General features: G+C 56.7%; 1 protein-coding gene across 2 annotated transcripts in view; it reads right to left on the minus strand.

The window, feature by feature from the left end:
• Positions 1–13,915, minus strand: part of SOGA1 (suppressor of glucose, autophagy associated 1) — a 67,570-nt gene that overhangs the window by 40,440 nt on the left and 13,215 nt on the right. For both annotated transcript variants that reach the window (XM_037164430.2, XM_037164429.2), the window contains exons 2-3: positions 7,955–8,179; positions 1,760–1,918 (exon numbers count right to left, since the gene is read on the minus strand). In XM_037164430.2, the coding sequence (XP_037020325.2) occupies positions 1,760–1,918; positions 7,955–8,179 (384 nt within the window). The remainder of the gene's footprint in view (positions 1–1,759; positions 1,919–7,954; positions 8,180–13,915) is intronic.

A 13,915-nucleotide genomic window follows, 5' to 3' on the forward strand; every position in this document is an offset into this window, starting at 1 on the left:
AATCTGACTACCCTAAATATTTCGTGTAAGTGGAATAATACTACTTGTCCTTTTGTGCCTGGCATATTTAACCCATCACTTCTTCCAAGTTCATCCATGTTGCAGCCTGTGTCAGGATGTCCTTCCTGACCGACGGTCCATTGTACAAACACACTACGTTTTTATCTGTCCATCGACAGCTGTTGGGGTGCGCACCCCTTTTAGCTGTCGTGAATAATGCTGCTATGAACACAGAGGTACAAATACCTGTTTGTGCTCCAGCTCTGAGTCCTGGGCTATAGACCCAGGAGGGGAATTGCTGGCTTATCCGGTCCCTCTGTGTTTAACTTTCGAAGGACCTACACGTTTCCTTATTCTTTGGCTACCCAATCTTATTAACAGCCATAAACAACCTCATAGACTGGGTACTGTTACCATCCTGATGTTGCAGAAGAAGAAACTGGGACTTAGAGCAGGGAAGTGGCTCCAGGGTCTCAGCCGTGTCTCTGCCAAGGAAACACTGGGTGAACTCAGGCCAGCTGCTGTCCCTCTCTGGGCCTCAGTTTCCTCTCTGTCACCACAGGAACAGGCTGACCTCCGAGGCACTTTCTCAAATCGTCTCCCCTTTTCACTACCAAGGGTGGCAGCAACGAGATGTGTGAAGAAGATGCCCTGTGCTCTGGGCCAGGCCTTGGGGGGCAGGAGGCCGCCTGAGAGAGGGGGCCTCCCACGCAGCCCTGGGGAGGGGCGGGGATCCACAGCAGCCTCAGTAGCAACCACTGGTCTCCACACCGAGGAGCCACTGGCGCATCACCCCAGCACGCTCCCAGGGCAGGGCGGCTGAAGGGCTGTCCTGGCCCAGGGCTGTGACTGCGCAGGCCTGGCGCGCTGGCACGCCTGCCCTTGGGGGAGGTGAGGAGTGTGCCCCGTATGATCCTATGATACCTCGTGAGCAGCCAGATAGCTGAGGCCCAGCCACACTTCCGAAGCCAGAGCTACACCAGGCTGCCTGGAACACACCCCTGGAATCTGGAGAATTCCAGCCCTTAGGGGTCACCAAGGCTCATGGTTTCCAATCGTCCTTCTGCAGAGCCCAGGGGGCCCTGTGTGACCTCAAGGACATCCACCCCACTCTCAGGGCCGTTTTCTCATCCAAAAAACGGGTAAGATCATAACCTCGTTGGGCCTTTTATGAAAACTGTTGAGATGAAGTGCCCAGCGTGGTGTCTAACAGCAGAAGGAAGAAAGAACACGCCAGTGGAGGGACCGGCAGGATCAGAGCCAGAGAGGCCAGCAGCCGGGGGGCGTATCAGGAAGTGTCTAGATACACTGTCCAGAGCCCCAGCCCCACACTGAGTGGCGGTGCCCGGCAGTCCCTGAGGCATGCACACAAAAATCATCCCAGTTTGTCCTCACAAGGGCTTGGGGCATTATTGTCCCATTTTATGTATGAGGAAACTAAAGCACAGAGGGCCAGCCCCACGCTGGGCACAGTGGCATGTTTGCTCCGTCAGTCCCCCCACAGGAGGGGTTCTGTAAGGGACGACTGTCTCGCATCAGTCTGAGGGCTCCTTGAAGACAGGAACCTAGTGTCTTTCATTCACCACTGGGTCCTTGGTGGCCAGCACAAAGTGGACACAGGAGGTGCTCAGGAAACGTGTGCTGGAGCAATGAATGGATAAACAGCTCTGCCAGGGAGGTCTAACCGTGCAGAGTGGCTGGACCTGACAGAGGCCCGCCACCCCCAGCCTGGCCTGCCCGGGACGGACAAGGCTCTCACCTCTCTGGGCCGCTCCAGCTCCGTCTGCAGCACCTGCTTAGCCAGCTCGGTCTCGATGAGCCGCTGCCGCAGCTCCTCGTTCTCCTCCTCCAGGCGCGCCCGTTTCTGCTCCACCACCTCGAGCTCCTTGTGCAGCCGCACGGAGATGTCCTTAGAGACCTGAGCGGGGGTGGGAGATGAGCAGGACATGCAGGACTGAGGGGCCACGCAAGCCACAGAGCGAGCCCTGAGCAGGCAGTTTCTCTCATCACTCCCACTCAGCAGATGAGGAAACCAAGACACAGACAGTTTAACTCACCAAGGGTCACAAAGCCAGAAAGGAGTAGAACCAAAATCCAAACCCAGGCACCCCATGTTCCTTATGTTTATGTCACGGTTCAGCCCCCAGATGTTATCAACGCACTCTGTGTTCTTAAGAACGCCTTTTCATTTACTTGGGGCCCCTTAATACTTCCAAGTGCCTCTCCCGGCCACCCTCTTGCCAATCTTTGCAAGAGCCTATAGCTGAGCCAGAAGCTCATTTAAAAGGGAGGGCAAACTCAGAGCAAGACAGGCAACCCCAGAGCCACTGACACCCCATCCCTGCCAGTGACCCACGTGTGATCCCTACTCTGTGCCTCGGTCTCCGTAACCAAAAACTGGGTCCAACAGTAACAGCCCCAACCTCATAGGCCCGACAGCAGGGCTGATCAGCTCTTGCACAAAAGGCTTGGCCTCTTGCCTGTGCAGTGAGTGTGGGGTGAGTAGTGGCTGCTGCTGGGAGCAGCTGAAGCCCAGAAAGGGGCAGGACTTGCTGGAGGTCACAGTGCACCCCCGAGGCCTATTTCCAACCATCTGGGATATAGAACGAGCCCCAAATGGCAAAGCCTGGGCTGGTGTCCCAGTCGTCCCTGCAGAAAGGGGGTGACAGAACTTCGGATTCCAGTCCTGGCCCAGGACTCTGCAGCAACAGCACCCAGTTTCCTCCAGGACACCCTCTGTCCTGTCTGTCCCTGGCTGGTGGAGGTGAAAGGCCAGGAAAGGGGGCCTCGGGGGATAAGGAGGCCCCTTCTCAGCTGGGAAATCACAACAGGCCTGAGTGGGCAGGGCACCACCATTGGTTAAATACCTACTATGTGCCAGATTCATTCATCTTCATCCTAATTCTGTCCCCATTTTACCAATAAGGAAACCGAGGCTCAGAGTGCAAGTGACTTGCTCAGGGTCACATAAAGCTATTGTGGGCTGAGCTGCGGAAGCCCCAGGCACTTGGCTGAGGAGCCAGCACAGCCAGGCCTCTGGGAGGGTACGATGCCTTTTCCAGCAGGAGTGGGGCAGCCGGCCCAGCTCCCCATGCCTGCAGCCTCGCAGCCTCGGAAACGACCGTGGCACCTCCTCCCTGCCGGAAGGAAAGAGGGCCCTCCCCGGCTCTGCCCTCTGCCTGGGCCCTGGCCCAGCTCGGCACAGACCCCTTGGCAGTGCGTGAGGCAGGCCAGGAAAAACAACGGCCAGAAAGGAAACTCAGCACTGCCTCCTCCTCCCTCTGCTGCCCACTGCCTCTCTCTGTCCCGAAGATCTCCCAAGATGGCCAGAAGCTGTCCACAAGGATCATCTCACAGCCTCCCTAGGCCACCAAGCTGTCCTCACCCACCAAGTGGGGTGAGCAATCCGGCAGTATCAGAACCAGGACTTTGCAGGTAGGAAAACCAGATTCCAGCCTGGTTCCAGTACTCTCTGAGAGTGCGACTCAGGACAAGTTAGTTAACCCTCCAAAGTCTCCGTTTGCTTATCGGTAAAAAAGGTCGATCGCAAGGGCCACTGAGAGGAAAAAATGACATACTGCTTGGGCTGGTGGCCGGAATATAGTAGGTGCTCAAAAAAGACATCGATTTTTTTAAATTTATCTTTAGAAGGGAAGAGAAAGGGAGAGAAATATCAATGTATGGTTGCCTCTCATGTGTCCCCTGCTGGGAACTGGCCCCTGCTAGGAACTGGCCTGCAACCCAGGCATGTGCCCTGACTGGGAATGGAACCTCGCTCTTTTGGTTTGCAGGCCCGCGCTCAATCCACTGAGCTAGGGCAAAAGACATCGATTTTGAATGTAGTGTCAAGATCACCGCTTCACCTCTGTGTACTGAGTTGATCCGACTTGGCCCTACTCCCCAAAACCTCCCTTTTCAGTTTGATGTCAGGGTTTTTGCTGGAAGTGTTCAGCGCCAGGCTCCTGGTGACGCTCCCTAGCTTGGGGCTTTTAAGTGAGCCCCATTCCTGATCACTTCATTCATTCATTCATTCATCCTCTTAGGCCCTGGGTGCAGGAGTGGTACAACAAAGGTCAAGCCCCAGACCGGGCCTGGGCTCCTTCACATCTCTGTGCCCCAGCCACAGCTCAGGGTCTGGCCCACACTAAGCGCCTAATAAATGCTTATTGGATGAACAAACAAATCCAAGGCTGCAACAAGCAAAAAGGGAGGAAGATGAAGGAGTGAATAACTAAGATATGGGAGCCGCACTTGCCTGGTTTGGCTGGAGATGCTCCCCAAGCACCCGCCCCACCCACTGTTGAGGGGGGGGTCCCTGACTGGGATGAGGGAGCAGCGCTGGGGAGCAGGGGTGCTCTCCGACCCTCCTCCTACATAAACCAGCTCCTTTCCATCTGGTGGGTGGCTCTGTCCCCACCATGGTCCCTACCGGAGGAGGTGACTGGCTCCTCATCAAGAAGCCATAATCCACGTGGATTCCTGGATCCTCTTGGGTTCCGGAGAAGTCTGTTGATTTCGCCCCTTCCGTGAGAGCCCAGCTGCATTCTTCCCTGTTCCCCACGGAACCCCCTTCCACATGCGATCCCCACTCGAGGGGTGCTACGTTGAAAAGCAAGACTCCAGGCAGCTTACAGAAGTCCAACGTGGACAAAAGAGCCCTTAATCTCAGATCCCAGAGCCTGGTGTCCCCAGTGGCAGCCTAAGGGGAGCAGAGAGCACGTTGACCCCAAGGGCAAGAGCTCTGTGGCCTGGGCCTGTCCCCTCCCCTCTCTGAGCCTCAGTGACCCTGGGCCCCCTCGGCTGTCCCTGGTGATTATAAAATCAGCACCCATCACGTACCTTTCACTCTCTCAGGAAGGGCTTTATTATTATTCTTGCTCAGAGGCTCAGAAAGAAAAGGTCACTTGCCCGAGGGCTCACAGCTAGGAAGCTACAGGACCGAGATTTGAAACGAGATAGGGGCCACTCTGGACTCTGACTCTCAGCCTGACCCTGCTGTTGGCCTGGAGCTGGATGACATATTAATAGCCACAGTAAAGGTACCAATAGCAGGCCCAACGGTGGGCTCACACTGTCAGCTCACACAGCCCATAGGGCCCCACCTGCCTACCTCATGGGGTCATCTCCTGGTCCTCCCCACTCTCCCATGGTAGCGGGGCTGGGCTGCCACTGAGGGTGAGGCAGCTGCAGCTTCCAGAAACCAGGGCAAATCCCCAAAGCACAAACCAATGCCCTCAGTCATGAGGACACTGTTTACAGCATTGGGCCGGCTCCCACCAAATGCGACCGGCAGCCTCTGGGCCACGGCGGCCCTGCTTCCTCACCGATTGGCCCATCTGTCCTCTGCTCACCGTGTCCCTGGCCTCAGGGTGTCCCTGTCATTCTGAATCCTCTGAGACGGGGATGGGAGCTCTCACTAAGGACCTTCCCTGCAGGGCAGCACCTGAGTTCTGTGTGACTAAATCCTTCCAGGAACCCTGGGAGGATGGGGATGTCACCCCCATTTCACAGATGAGGAAACTGAGGCTCAAAGAAGGGAGGCTCTTGCCCAGGTCACCCAGGAATTAAACCCAAAGCCAGAACTTTCTCTCCAGCAACATCTGCTTCTAAGAAAGGCCACACTTCAGTGCTGTGTCTTGGGCCTCCCACTGGGGTCCCTCCAGGTGGAAGTTTGGGGTCAGGAACCTGACACTCTCCACAGGATCCCAGGCCTCGCGGTGGGGCCTGGGCATCTACCTGGTGAGCCAGCCCTCCAGGTGGTTCCTTCCCATCCAGGGCAGTGGGGGTTCCGGCCTCTCCTCCCCCATCCTCTCCTGGGCCACGTGTCCTGCTCCTGCCTGGTAAGTTCTCAAGGACACCACACCACATCCAACATCCGCCCATCTGCAGAGCATCCAGAGCCAGACTTTGTGCTTAGCTTTCTCTTTACTTATTCACAAATTCTCTACAGGTAGGGACCCATTTTATCTTCATTTTCCACATGGGGAAACTGAGGCTCAGAGATGTGAAGGAGCTTACCCAAGACCACAGAGCAAGCAGCTGGCAGAGAAGGTCTCTGGCCCCTGCCCCTGCCCTCCTCATGCCCGGCAATGCTTCCGCTGAGGTTCTGGGTCCTCTCAGCTGTGAGGACCAGCAGAGAGTGGGCGAGCCTGGCAGGGGGTGGAGGTGGGGGTGGGGCAGGGAAGAGCAGGGTGTGGGGGGGACCAAGGCCTGCGGTTGTATTCATGGCACCCTCACCGGTAACCTACCTGCTCAATAAAACCAGCAGAGCTTCAAAAGCCCTGAACATTCTGTTGCTCTAAGCCCATGTTTAACAGGAGGGGAAACTGAGGCCCTAATATCTAAGAGATGGGGGCCAGGTGGGGCATGGGCCAGGGAGCTGGCAGAGCAAGTCACAGAGACCCCCTGGATACCCTTCTAGGCAGCCCTGGAACCCCTCCCCACTGCGCCCACCAGCCCTCCCTGCAGCTGCCAGGGAAATCAGCACTTTAAGGATTCAAAACACCCCAGAACATCCCCAGCACATGGGCGAAGTGAGGTGGCTAGAGGCGTCCAGCCCAGGCCTGCATGGATGAGCTCAGCCTTCCAGCTGCAGTGACTGTGAAGGGGGGAGGGAAAGGGGCAAAGCTGATGCTGATTGGCTAGTTCAAATACCAACAGAAGGGGCTGTTCCCCTCCCAACCCCTCCCCTCTCCCCAGACTGCAGAGGCCCCCTCTCACCACTGCATGCAATCACTGCACACAAACACACACCAGCATTCTCAGCTCCTCCCACAGAGGCCCTGGCAACCCAGCCCCAGCGATCCTCCACCCTTCCTCATCTCTCGCAGGCTGACTTTGTGTCCCTGCCTGAAATCCCCATCCACCTGGGCCCAAACTCAGATTCCTCTGAGCTTCCCAGGCTCTTCCTCACCCGACATACTCCCAGTCTAGTGTCAGGCACTCGAGTATTTGTGTCACCATCTGTCCCGGAAGCTGCCCTCTCAGGTGGAGGTGCACTTTGGACTCGGAGACACAACCTTTCTGAGATCAGCATCCTCATCTGTGCGACAGACCCACAGCCCACTGTGCACATGAGACACCAGAGCTGCGGAAGCCGGCATGGGCAGGCACTCACTGTTCCTTTCCCCTGCTCTTCCAGGGGCCCCTTTCTCCAGCATTCCACCTTCACCTCCTGGCTCATGTCCCCCTTCCCCCTCAGGCCTCAGCTCAGATGTCACCCCTACAGGAAGACTCCCTGCGGGCCCCAGGTTGCACCAGGTACCCCATCCCCAGTTCCTACCCCCCCACCCCCGAGCTCACTGGACTGGGTTCTGAGAGCAGGGAGCTGAGTCCTCCCCACCCCGCGTGCTCAGCCCCTGACCAGGGCTCACACAGGCAGAGTGGACCCTCTCTTCTGGAGGCCCCTCTGCAGATTTCACCCCTCTGGGTTCACTGGGGCCGAGGGAGGAGGTTGGGCGGAGGCATGGGAGGCGACACAGTGTCACTGAGCGCAGATGGGCACTTCCTTTCTCTGAGCTGCACTTTCCTCGTCTGGAACTGGGAAGGATAACAGCCGATACATGGGGTGTTTACAGTGACTCTTTACCACACGTCTCATCTGACCCTCACGGAGCCGGGATTTAAACCAGCCTGATCGGTGCAACACAGAAACGGCCACGGAACTGTGCGGGGACAGCTCGGAGCCCAGCCCCAAGTGTGTGGCTGCTGCTCACACAGTGGCTACTGTTCGTAGGATTCACACTGTATCACTGTGGGGGATCCCTGGTCAATGGCCTGTCAGTTCACCAGGGATCCCAGCTTTACAGATGGGGAAGCTGCGGCCCAGAGACTGGTGCAACTTGCCCAAGGACACACAGGGAGTGAGGGGCAGGCTGACCTGGGTCCCGCTCAGGCTCATGGTCCCACCCCCAACAATGGTGTCCATGGGTGCTGGGGGAGGCCCCGGGCTCACCTTGACATCCTGTTCCAGGCCTCGAATGAGCTCGCCGTCCACCTGGCCAGTCTGCGCGGCACGGAGGCTGCGGCGCTCAGCCTTGCGCAGCCGGTACTGCAGGATGCGGCAGGTCTTGCTGGCCTGGTCCAGCTGCTGGCGCAGCTCCTGCAGCTGGTACACATCCTCCTCCATGTAGACGTCCCTCATCTCCAGCATCTCTGCCCGCAGCTCCTCGATCTCATCCTGCAGGGGGAGGGGGCCATCAGGTCACCAGGCCCTGACCCAGAGTACGGCCACACCCCCCTAGGTCCTAGACTTCCAGAGCAGGGGGAGGGGAGGGGAACCTGGGTGTGGTTGGCTGAATAACGCCCTTCCTCAAAGAGGTCCGTGTCCTAATTCCCAGAATCGGTGACTACGTTGCCTTACATGGCAAAGGGGATCTTGCAAACGTGATCAAGGGTCTGGAGATTGGGGGATGTTCCTGGATCACCTGGGTGGCCCATTGTAATCCCAAGAGTTCTCATGAGAGGGAGGCCAGGGCATCGAAGAGGGAGAAGGCAACGTGACTTGACGAGAGGATGGAAGCAGAGGGAGGAGGGAATGTGCTTTGAAGAAGGTGGGATGACCGTTAAAGCAATGCAGGCAGCCTCTAGACGCTGGAAAAGGCAAGGGACCCTCCCGCGGGGCCGTCCCAAGGGCTGCAGCCCTGCTGACACCTCATTTTCAGGCTTCTGCCCTCCTTCCAGAATGACAAGGTAATACCCTGGAATTGTTTTAAGCCACTAAGTTTATGGTATTTGTTATACCAACAATAGGAAACTGATACCCTGGGGAGAGGCTCTTTCAGCAAGCACTTATGAGCACCAACTGTGTACCAGGCTCTGGGCCAGGCATGTGGGTGGGGAGGAACGGTGGTGACCAAGGCTCACCTGGCCCCTCCTGCATCTTCTGCATGGAGCCCCAGTCTCGCTGGGACACACACAGTAAACAAACAAATTTAAAAATTCAAATACCGTTAGCTATGAAGACAAAAAAAAATACGAAAGACCACCACCTGGGTAATATGACCAAGTAGTGCCGTGTTAGGGGACATGCGCAGGGACGCCATCTGTAAAGCAGGGCTGTTGAGCTGAGGCAGAAGGAACGGTCACCCAAGGAGACACCAGGGAGAGCTCTCTCTGGGCACAGGGAACAGTGCGTGCAAAGGCCCAGAGGCTGTAGACAGGTCAGTGTGTCACGATACGGCAGGAGGCCAGGGAAGCCACACGGCTAAACTGAAGCTGGAGAAACAGGGATCAGCCCGAACAGGATGAAAGCCCATCCAGGGCCTCTCAGGGCTGATAAAGAGTCTGGTTCGGGTTTCAAGTGGAGGGGTGACCTCACTTCCTCAGCGCAGCCCCCACATGTGCCTCACTTCCCCTTTGTCACCATGAGCGCATCTGAATTCTTTTTTTTTTAATTTTTAAAAAATATTTTATTTATTTATCTTTAGAGGGGAAGGGAAGGAGAGAGGGAGAGAAACATCAATGTATGGTTGCCTCTCGTGGGTCCCCTGCTGGGAACTGGCCTGCAACCCAGGCATGTGCCCTGACTGGGAATCGAACCTCGATTGACTGGTTCGCAGACCCACGCTCAATCCTCTGAGCTACACCAGCCAGGGCCAAATTCTTTAATAGTCTGTCTCCAAGAGACACTGAGTGTCTGCAGGGCCACCTCGCTTCCTGGTGCATCCCCCACCCCGCACGGGGACTCAAATCTTGCAGGCTCCTGGCAAATACTGAGTGAATGAATCCAAGCCACAAAAAGGCATACCGCTGTGGGACAAAGTGTGAGGGAAGGGGCTGAGTGGGAGACCTGGTAGAAACTGTGGTCATTATTATGTTTAGCAATAAATGTGAAAACTGAGTCACAGATGGAATGATATCTACTCTTAGTGATTGAATGGATTAAATAAGATGGCACACCAACAAGAGAAACTTGGTCCTGGAGGATGAATGATGTGCCGAAGGCATCCCTGGGGGTCAGAGAAAGCACCCACAAACAATGCTGATGGACGGGGTGGGTGGGGGGCAAGACGGAAGAACAGCAACCCTGCAGGCCCTGGAGAAGAGGCCACAGTCTGGAGAACTGGGTTCACCAGCCCTCGGAGCCTCCTCTTCCCCAGGGAAAACGGGTGGCTCTCCAGGAGGGAGCGGCCGAGGGAACGGCCGAGGACTGTCCAGTCGCCCAGGACTGGGAGGTTAGGAAGCATTACCTTCCAGGCCAATCCTGAGGGTGGAAGCTCGCCGGGGTGTACCATCCATCGGACTCTCCATCTGTCTGACTCGTGGGACTCTTTCTCAAATGGTTCTGAACTCAGGAGAGGACAGAAGGGACAGGTATCTGCTTCTCCAACCCCCAAGAGACCCTGTCCCGTTCCCACTGCCAACAGATGGGTCATCCTGACTTGCCACCACAGCCTCTGTCCCGGGGGTGGGATCAGCAGGAGCAGTCACCAGGAGCCCCACCCCCACCCGGCACACACACAGACTCACCACCCCACCACCGAGCCGAGTGGAAAAAACTAAAAGTGGAAAAGGAGGAAGTGGGACAGTCAGTGATCGCACCAGTTAAAGAAATGAGGAAGTGAAGGGTCCGTGCGCTGTCTCAGCAGGCAGACTGAAGAAGCCCAGAGGAAACGGCACTCAGGAAGCACAGGCCGGTCGGCTAACTCCGCGCCAAACCAGCCTCCAGAGGGGCTGGTGTTCAAATCCCCGCCCTGCTACTTCCTAGCATTTCACGTATTCTCTCTGCGGTCACACAGACAGGTCCTGGTAGCGGGAGGCTGTGGGGCTCTGAGCGCGCCCAGAGCTCTGGACGAGCCGAGGGGAAGTGCGCAGGGCACAGAAGCTCGTGACACTGGGCCACCTGAACAAGCAGGTGACGTTTGGACTCTGGGAGGCGACATCCCTCAACAGAGGACCACGTCCAGGGCACTGGAGTCATTTAGGGGGACCATTTATTTTTTTAAGTTTTAAAGAACTGATTTTCTATTTATAAAAGTAAACAGCGATCACAGACAGTTCTAAAAATACAAAAAACACAACCAGTCATTATTCTCTCTGGACCAGCAGCAACAGCCTCACTGGGGGACTTGTCAGGGACTCTCAAGCCCCAACAGAGACCTACTGAATCTGAAACTCCAAGGATGGGGCTCCCGAGAGACTCTGACGCAGGGTGTTCTCTTACAGTCTTCTTCCCTAAAAGGGCGAGAGTCGTGCGTCTCCGCGCCACGAGTCCCTAGCCCAGGGCCTGACACAGAGCAGGGTCTCAGTGGGCATCTACTAAATGAGTGAGTGAGTGAATGATCTTTCTCACAGGAGCAGCTGTGTCTCCAGGGCTGCCCTTCACCACAGTCGATTTCTGAAAGTGCAGGATGTTGCATTCATGCCAGCTCCATCTCTCCATGGTGGCCGAGGGGGGCCCAGACCCTGGGGGGCTTGTCCCAGCTGCAGGCAGAATGAGGTCAGCCCCTCCTGGCACGGCTCATGTGAGAGGGCAAGTCCACAAAGGCCGGCTTGTGGCCCGCATAGGCTGGGGCTGCTGGGACGTGGGCAGCAGAAGCTGGCAAATGCAGGATTTAGGCTGGGACTGAGCTTCTTCCCAGGCCTGGGGCTGGGGCGGGGACACGGGGAGGGCACCCAGGGGAGCAGGACCCTGATTTATTCCAGAGGTCCTAAGGCCTCATGGCGTCTCTGGATCTCCCGGGTGTCTTCGGTTCCGCAGTCCGGACCCCCGTCCCCGCACGGCTCTTCAGCAACTGCCTGATCCAAGCAGGGGACAGGGGTGGGAGCTCAGCCTCTCCAGCTCCTTGCTGAGCCCCTCCCCCCTCCTAGATGCCCCCCATTGTGTGAAAGTGGTGAAAGAGGGGCCAAAGTCCACCGGACTCAGCAGGCCCAGTGGCCGGCTACCCGACAAGGTTATCGGAGCCCCCCAGTATCAGTGGGGAGACCCCAAATCTCTCCCTCCACCGCAGACAAAAATAAGGCCACACTGCCTAGCAGTGCCCACCTCAGAGCCTCAAAGCCCCCGATCATCCCCCACCAGGAAAGTCAGCCGGAAGAAGCTGGGAAAGGTGCCCAGACCAAGCACAGCCTGCCAGCCCTCCACACCCATCCCCTCTGGCCACTCCTTTCGGTTGGCCTCTCCCAGGACTGAGAATAGGCAGCGGAGCGGCGAGGACCAGGGATGATAGGAGTGGGCGCCCACACTGCTACCAGGGTAGTCAGCCTTTCCCTTTACAGAAAATGCTCATTTTGCTGATTGCACTGGTTCCCGCATCAGACCCGAGCCCTTCACCCGGGGATCCAAGCTGCCCCTGGCCTCCTCCCCCCTCTGGGCTCGCCCCTGTCTTTGCACCCTCTGCGCCCACCCCAGCCTGTCCAGACGCACTGTGATTAAAAACCAGCTGCCACAGACGACGCTGATTGAAATCGGTCTGAGAAAGACAAATACCCTGTGATTTCGCTTATATGTGGACTCTGAAGAACAAACTATTGGTAAATGAACAAAACAGAAACAGACTCAGATGCAGAAACAAGACTGGTGGCGGCCAGGGGAGGAGGGTCAGGGGCTGGGAAAAAAGGGAAGGGATTAAGAAGTACAGGCTGGTAGTTACAAAGCAGTCACCGGATGTGAAGTACAGCACGGGGAATACAGTCAGTGATACTGTAATAACTGTGTACGGTGCCAGGTGGGTACTTGAGCTATTGACAGGATCATTTCATAAGTTACATGATTGTTTAGCCACTATGTTGCACATCTGGAACTGATATAAAATAATATTGAATGTCAACTCTAATTGAAAAAAATAAAAATAAATAAAGAGCTACCACCTATCGGGAAGCTCACTAATCACCAGGCGCCAGCCCAGGCATGGGGTGTTCCTAATGCTCTTACCAGGCCTGTGCAATAGATACTGGAAACCTTCCCATTTTGCAGATGAGGAAACTGAGGCTCAGGAGTTTTCCCGACCTGCTCAAGCAAGGGAGGGTAGAGCTGGAATCCGAAAAGGCCCCGTGACCTTGGGCTCGCTCCTCTGAACTGTGTTCTACACCCAGGTTTGCTTGGGCTCTTTGCTCTGCGACAATGGCCTTTGCCAAGCTAACTACTAATAATTTCATCCTTCCAGAACATTCCCTCCTCCCTCAATCTGATTCAACTCCCACACTCTGAACTCCATTCACCTCTTATGCTAAGAACTTTAGGTTGCCTTCAAGTCTATCTTCCCCGGGAGCTGGGGGGAGGGTAGGTACTGGCTCTGACTCCTGTCTGGCCCCCAGTATTGCTCAGGATGTGGTCCAGAGCATCACTGTCTCTGGGTGGATGAATGAATAAAAGCACGGGCGTGGCTTCTGCCCTGCCCGGTCTCTGCACAGCCCAGCAGGGCAGGCCCTCCTGATCCTGGCCCCAAGCCAGATACCGAGAGTCGGGGAGAGCCCGGGCAGCTCCAGGGCTGGGCTCAGACCCCCACACCACCCCAGGAAGAGGCACAGGGTCTGTCTACGCAGGGAACCCCCCACTCACCCACCCGCCGCCTGTCCACAAAGTGCATCTCTGTCCATCCTCCCACCCCTACCTGCCCCACCCGCCGATGATCCATGAAGTCAGCCTGCAGGAAGCAGCCTCTCAGAGGCAGGCCTGCTCCCTGCAATGGACTGGTTCCCAAGTATCCCGGGGGAATTGGCCAGGAAGAGTCTCTTGGTCCGTGCCGGGCTGGAGGGCCAAGCATGAGCTCACACTACTGCTAATAGTGCGAGCTCGCACAGGGCTTTGCAGTTTATGGAGACATTCCATCTGGATCATCTCATGGGCGCTCCCAGAAACCCCACGGGCCGGCGGGGGAGAGGACTCACCGCCCCGTTCCAGAGACGGAGAACCGGGAGAAACAGAGGGAACGGGGGCCCTCCCAGCTGGGCTCCGACTGGGAACCTCAGGCAC

This window comes from Artibeus jamaicensis, unplaced genomic scaffold, assembly GCF_021234435.1.
Source record: "Artibeus jamaicensis isolate MK-2021 breed Jamaican fruit bat unplaced genomic scaffold, CSHL_Jam_final contig_685, whole genome shotgun sequence".
NCBI classification, from domain to species: Eukaryota; Metazoa; Chordata; class Mammalia; order Chiroptera; family Phyllostomidae; genus Artibeus; species Artibeus jamaicensis.